Here is a 7,597-nt window from a genome sequence, read left to right on the forward strand (position 1 = left end):
AATTATATCAGGGGAATTAAGATGCTTTTTTAGAAATTGTCAAAGTTTGTTACACTAGTGCAAAAAACAATTTTCTCGACACAAGGCGAACTGCAATAGAAATGAGTGTAGTAGTAATACAAGAATTTTCACCATAGTGGGGAGTGGAACTGTAGTGGAAATGATGCAAGGGTGACAGTTCTTAGCTTCAATTGTTGCCATAATTGGTAATTACGGCTATAGTTCTTAGATTATACTGTCACTGTAATTGGTTTAATCACCATTTATGGCTACAACTGTGGCTACCATTAGCAATTATAACAATTGTCATTAACATGAACCGATGAGTATTAGCTTAAAAACGACACCCTTAGGCTGCATTAGTGTCATTAAAGCAGGTGGGAACTTGCTGGAAATTCGGACAACACTACCACAGCCCCAAAAACTTGAAGAAAATGCATAGAAAAGAAAGGAAAAAGAAGAAGAAGCTTACCTGATGATTTGGAAACCCAAATTAGCCTCCAAAGGGCACCTACAGCAAACCTTAGAAGAGCACCCTTCATTCTCGCCCTTACTCTCTCAAATTCCTTTTTAGTTTTGACTGAAATTTGTGTTTCTCTGAATTTAAAACTCTGATGCATCCGTCACAGGGAATTGTTCCATTTGCCAAGACAGATGACAAAAAATGGAAGCCTTCACTTATGCCTATTAAATTGAGCCCAAAGTGACTCAATAACATTTACGGTCCAATTTTTACTCCCATATAGGGTCCAATGGACCCAAGGGTTATCTAATTACCGTAATTAATCCAATTAGTATCATGATCGATTAACTTAACTCTTTGATTAATTTTCATTAATCCTATTTTAAAATTTGGGATGTTTAAACAATTCTTCGAGTTTTGCTTGTGCTTATGGAACTTCGGGTAATGGTGTCTGAGACTCTGATTTTTCTTTATTGCTGTTTCTGTTTTCCACCGTTTGGTTTTCTTTGTTGGTTGCTTTACTTTTTTACTGCATTAATGGAATTTCTCAGTTGGCTAAAAAAATAACCTTAGTAAAATCTTTTAATTTCAATTTTTCAAATATGCAAACCTAAAATTATTATTAATTTAATTAAATAACCAAGGAAGCCTTATAAATTAAGAATAACCTAACTTTCCAACAAAATCTATGCCTTAATCACAGAATAATGGCCTTGATATCACTTTATTTATAAACATACGTTATAAATGGAAAATAATAATATCAAGTATTTTTATAATTGATTAAACAAATGTATTTGAGAAATTGAAAATTCGCCTCATTCTTTATGGCATGCTCTTCTTTTTATCATAATTTCAGAAGATTAACCAAGTGCCATTACATGAGAGGCCCATGTAATGAATAGAATTGAAGCTTTGAGTCCTACCTCTATATGGAGATTATTATTTCTTACTTCTAAGCTATCAAAACTCTGCAACAACTTTGGGGGGAAAAAATTCTGAATGAGTCCATTATCCTTAACAAAGGTAGTCAAATCACTGCTAAAAAAATTTACAGGAACGCTTCTTTTTAACTTATGAGAGCATTTTCATAACCTTAGCCTCTGGATGTTATCAAAACGTTCTCATAGTTAACAAGAACTCTTATAAAAGTTCTCTCATAGTAGTGATGTATAAATATTTGAATAAACAGAAGTTAATTTAAATAAAAAAATATTATATTTTTTAAAAATCTAAAAGTAAGTTCAAGTATAGATGAGTGATGATTAAAGAGATTTTTCTTTTCATGATTAATAAAGTCACAACTAAATATTACTCTGAATCCACTTCGGCAACCTTTGTTATCTTGAAGGAAAAGGATTTCTTTGCTTTGATATAAGGAAAACAATATATTTAAGTAGTATCTATTAATCCATTTAGACTTCTATACATTTCATATTCTAACAGTGCTGTCGCACTTACATTTCATATTTTACTTTCCATAAATTTTGTATTCAAGTCCCTTTATATTAACATATACCACTTTCTAGTGTCTCTTTGCTTAATCATATTATATATATATGGAGTATGCATTTTTTGCACGTTTTCCACTGTTATATCATGTTACGTGTATTAAATTTTTATATTAAGTATGCTTAAGAATAGTATACTCCACCAAAATAGTTTAAACTATTTGATTAGATACTTTATAAACTTATATATTTATGATCTATCTTTAAATTTTTAAATATAAGACTTCTTTTATGTTATAATAACGTGATCACACATACGATAACCAAATATGATACAACATGACATTGCATAATATCACACTGCATAACATTTCAATCTTATTAAGACTTGTTGTAACAAGCCTTGTCTTATACAATATCCCTTATTAATTTCCTTGATATAAATAGATAGTTTCGGACTTTTTAAATGAAGTCCTCGTATTGTTTTATTCCAACATATACTTGCCACCCACCAAGATTGCATAATAAGGGCTAAGGACAATTTGGATTTCTCCCAGGACCGCCATAGTAGAAGTAGACACCCAAATCATTCGAATAGGCATAAGAGGTGATATCGTAGCAATTGCGATTGGTAACGATAAGGCCAAAGTTTTTAGGAGAGACAAGATTATTATTTGCATCAACGATAGAAAGCTCCTTAAAAAAGCTAGCCTTGCCATAACCTTCTTGGGGGAAATAGCCACTTCCCATGTCTGTTGTGGTGTGTTGCCCATTAGATCTCAAGTTTACTATTTCACCACCCCACTGTACATTTGATGCACCCGTAGACATGCGACTGAACAAAGAACCTGGCCAGTATCCTACATATGTATTCCCAACTTGCATCCACCAGTTTCCAGAACTTGGATCCTGATCAATCATTATAATAATAAAATAATAATTATTATTATTACCAAATAGCGGAATCATATGGCATTGAGCCATTAGGGGTTCTTTGATGTTTATTATAGTTTATTTGAGTTGTTTGGATTTCTCAAGGAATATATGTTCTTGCAAAATAAAGAACGAAAGGTACAATTAATATATCTAGTTTTCTAGGAGGTAAGTTGTAAACTAAGTCGAACCAAACCATAAATGGATTGAAACTGATTATGAAAGAGGTCTAGTTTGGTTTTTTATTTGCCAAAATTGATTGGCTTGGTTCAGTTGAGGTTTTTATATCTTGAACCAAATCAAACCAATTCGATTATAATTATTTTATATATTTTCATAAATTTGTCTAAAATCTTTTCTCTTTCCAAAATCTTGCTATCAATAAATCACTAATAAACATATATTACAATTAGTTTAATATTGACTATAGTTTTTTATGATAAATTTTTAATTTTATAGTCAAGTTTTTTAAGAACATATTAGTTTTTAATATTTAAATGAAATAAATAATTGTTAAAAAATATTCTTTTGTTCTCGAAAGATCTTTTTCATTGCAAATACTAATTAATTGTTAAAAATTAATAGTAAATATTCATATATATACACACACACACATTAATTATGAAAAATATCATATAAAAAATTTAAACTTGATCCAAACCTAAACTAAATCAAACAAAACTGATTGGGAAAGAAATCGAGTAGGTCCCATGTTTTGGTGAACCAAATGGTTTGGTTTGGTTTTTTCTCAAAACTGAACCAAAATGAACCTATAAACACCCTTCATCACGCCGAGTTAAACTTTAAGCAAAAATGAGTTGTAACCTAGTTAATACCTTCCTGATAAGCATCGATAATACATTTTGAGAACCACCATATTTAGATGGTTGTAGGCTGCTTCGCACCGCTACTTTTTTATCAACTTGAACAAAGCCAGGCTGGCAATTCAAGTTGTAACACCTTATATTGCGATATGAGTCCCTCTGTGGGACAAAAAATGAATGTATTAAAAATAGTATAACAGTAATTAATTAACAACACAAATACAAATGGTTTTAGGAAACAAGAAATTATAGGTTGGTAAGAAATTTGAACTTACAGTCCAGAAGACAAAAAGTCTAGGGTTGTAATCCCCATATATTTGTTGAGAGATCTAATTTTCCAGAAGCAATAAACCAAGGAATTAGATAGAAAAAAGTTGTATTTATTGAAAAAACGTATGAAAGTGTACTCATCCATCAGGCGTTTGTACATGTAACTCGACAGAAATTATAGAATACCTGCCAACCAGCTTCGATGCTCTCAACATTATTAGGATCATCACGATTCAAAATCCAAATTTGAGAGAGACTAAATTCATTGGATTCTTGAACAGAGGGCTTCCAAATGTTTATAGATGCATGGGCTCCATAATATCTATCTCCCCTCAAATCAGCTACGGCATACTAGAGGCTCCGAACAAACAACGAAACAAGAAAAATATATTCAATATGCAAAACACAAAAACAGGCAATTTTTAGCAACAAAAATGAAAAAAAATATATATATATATAAGGAAAATAGTAGTACCTCGTGGCCTTCCGTGGAGTATAATGATCTTCTTATACTAAATTCTTTGATAGAATCTGCCCTCAATATGTCCTCTTTTGTCGTTCTTCTTATAGGAACGGTTCCTTTTGGACAACTTCCACTTTGGTGCCACATTTGAGCAATTGGGTTTGATTTTGAAACATTGCTTCTTTTTGGATAGAATGTTGGCCTCAACTGCATGGAATAATATATATATATATATATATATATAATTGGCCTCAGAATTGTGAGTTAGAAAATCCAATAAAAAAATGACAAGTTAAAATAAATTATTTTACCTGAATTTTGTGATTCTTCAGTTTTGGATTATCAAAAACTGGTTGATTTAAAATAGGCACGCAATCAATTATGTCACCATCAGGGCTCTACATTTTATGATACCAAATGTTAACCCAAATATAATAGTAAATTATAATTAAAACCCAAAAATAATAACATATTGCTTGATTATATCTTTCTATCACATATAGGCTAGAACATAATTAACTGCCGAATGCATGAGAAAAGATTTCATGTCTTTAATTTTTCATATAAAAGGACACCTTTCTTCACCTCGAACAATGCAAGCATGGATAGAAAAGGCCCAAACTAACGTTCTACAAATATAGTTTTGAAAGGAAAAAAAAAGAAAAAAATATTTTTAAGAAATTATATATTTAAAACAGAAACTAATCAAGTTTTAGAAGCCAAAACACACAGACATAGAGTCAAAGTTAGGGAGAAATACATTAAAGTCTCACATAAAAAAATTAATTACTATAGGGTTCAATGACAACTGAACTAAGAAAATTGACAACTAATAGTTAAAAAAAGGTTGAATAGTGTTGAAGTTTTCTTTTATGTAGAAACATTTGAATTAAAATGTCAGTCATAATGAAAACTAGTCGAAGAAGTTAAATTGTATACCTTAATAGACTTAACAGCTGGTTTATTCAACTTCTTCAAAAGCTTCTCAAACTCAAGTTCCTTGCCAGATCCTTCATTGCTAGTGGTGGCCATGGCAAGCACCAAAGACAAGAAGAAGCAGGACACCACACTCACTATCCAACTGATCTTTTCATTTCCTAGTTTCGCCATTGAAGAGCTGAGACAAAGGAAACAAGCATTTGAATGAAAGTTCTCAAGTGAATATTCTCCACGACTTGATCATGCACAAATTTATAGGATGATTCATGCTTTTCGGAAATTACTTGATTGTCCTTTTTTTTCACTGAAATTACTTGATTAGTTGTCTGCCTTTGCCGTCACGGATCACCATCAATATTTTGGACCATAGGTGGAATCAACTGTGGAAAAGCCAAATTTACTATTTGGACTTGTCTTCTGCACGCGTTTGAGAAAAGCAATTCAACATACCACTATTTTAAATTATTGTCACTTAGTTTAAATTAACTGACTTTGACTGTTTCTGAAAAAGCATCTTAATTCCCCTGATATAATTGAGAAGAAATTGTTCATTTGGACCTTATATTTTTAATTCAGCTAAAACTTGGTCCTTAAACTATGAATTGATGCAACTTAGTTTCAAAAATTTTAACTCAATTAAAATTCAATTCATGAACTTTAATTGGATGCAATTCAATTCCTATAATTTATAAAATCTTAACAAATTAAAATATTGGTCATTATATTAGACAATAAAATTATAAGCATTAAAGTTATTCCTTGAAACTTAAGAACTAATATTTTAAATTGTTAAAACTACATGAATTGAGTTGTGGTGAGTGAAAAATTAAAAAATAAGTTTCAACCTAATTCAAGTTGTGGTGTAGGAATTGAGTTGCATTGATTTAAAATTTAAGAATTGAATTACAACTACATAAAAGCTATACGGACTAAATAGTTAATTTTCTATAATATAAAATTAAAATTTAAACACAATTCTCTCTACCTTCAGTATCAAATTCTTCCATCACAAAAAAGTAATAAAATATATTATTTAACAAAAAATCACATATATTTAACAAAAAATCATATATATATATATATATATTATAATAAAAAAAACCATTGACTTATGAATGATGGTAAGTAAAGTGGAAGAAACTCGATTCCCATTTAGATTAAGTTTAAACTTAAGGCTTGGCCAGGTCATAATGAGCTCTGAAATTAAGTCATGAATTTATTCAATTAAAAAAAAAAGATTAAGGTTATCTCAATTATACTCAACAACATTCAAATCTAATTAGGTAGTATAGAATCTCAGAAAAATGTACTGAAGAAAAAAAAAAAGAAATAATTTACTTAAGTAAATGAAAAGAAAAGAGCTAGGAAAGTTTGTCGAGGTTGAGAAAGACATGAGAATTGTATTGATCATTGGTAAACTGAGATGATAGATGATCGATGATGTCATCGACTCAATGGAGCTCAATGTCGTTCACTGGCATTACGGGATACGCTGATATTACCCTTCTTTTCAGGTACGTCAATTAGTTGCAGACTTATAAACGGTGTGATTCACACACAGACACATAAAATTTTGTTTTTTGTTTGGGTGATTTGACACATATAATTTTGTTATCTTATAGCTAGATTGTTTAAATGTGAATGGACTTAGTCAATATGAAAACTTAGTAATTGGTGTGCTTGCTTTCATGGACTTTGCATTTTTTTTTCATTTGTTTTCAATTATTTTGTGATAATCATAAGTATTTACAATTGCTTGCTTATCTATATGCTTCTTTCAAAGATGATCATATAGAGATCAGTCCAGTGAGTTCAAACCACCACATATATGATATATATGCGTGCCTTATCTCCCAACAATAGGAGTGAGTTCTGGTGATCTCATTGTTTGCTATTAAATGTTAATACGTGGAATTGCTTTTGCAAAACAACTGCTTTTCTTAAAAGAAAAAAAAATCCACTTTTGTGGAGTTTGTTTTGGTTCTTTTGTATAAAACAAACCCCTTTTTTTTAAAAAAAAAAATAATTGCCCAAAGTGAGGGCAGAGAGATGTCTAGGACCTCAAATGAAAAATTGACCCAAACAATAATTCAAGTAAAGCACAAGAGCGTTCCGTGTTTGACAGGATAAACAAAAAGAAAAAAAACAAAAAACAAAAGAAAACGAGCATATACTGATGTATTCCCTCCTGTCCTTAGTGGAACATTTTTAATCGTTCACGTATCTTAAAAAAATAGCTTTTTTATATTATATA

General features: G+C 30.4%; 1 protein-coding gene across 2 annotated transcripts; it reads right to left on the reverse strand.

Moving 5' to 3' along the window:
• Positions 1 to 2,282: 2,282 nt before the first annotated feature.
• On the reverse strand, positions 2,283 to 5,547 carry LOC129312592 (uncharacterized). Of its 2 annotated transcripts, XM_054955254.1 has the most exons (7): positions 5,344 to 5,547; positions 4,716 to 4,802; positions 4,417 to 4,611; positions 4,128 to 4,292; positions 3,947 to 4,000; positions 3,684 to 3,830; positions 2,283 to 2,823 (listed from the first exon to the last, which is right to left on the reverse strand). In XM_054955254.1, exons 1-7 carry the CDS (start codon positions 5,512 to 5,514, stop codon positions 2,446 to 2,448), a joined length of 1,197 nt encoding a protein of 398 aa, XP_054811229.1. In that variant the 5' UTR covers positions 5,515 to 5,547; the 3' UTR covers positions 2,283 to 2,445. The 2 variants fall into 2 exon arrangements, with proteins under 2 accessions (XP_054811229.1, XP_054811230.1); XM_054955255.1 differs by lacking the exon at positions 4,716 to 4,802.
• Positions 5,548 to 7,597: the final 2,050 nt, after the last annotated feature.

Source organism: Prosopis cineraria, unplaced genomic scaffold, assembly GCF_029017545.1.
Source record: "Prosopis cineraria cultivar Desert tree isolate PC_DT_omini unplaced genomic scaffold, ASM2901754v1 PC6, whole genome shotgun sequence".
Taxonomy (NCBI): Eukaryota; Viridiplantae; Streptophyta; class Magnoliopsida; order Fabales; family Fabaceae; genus Prosopis; species Prosopis cineraria.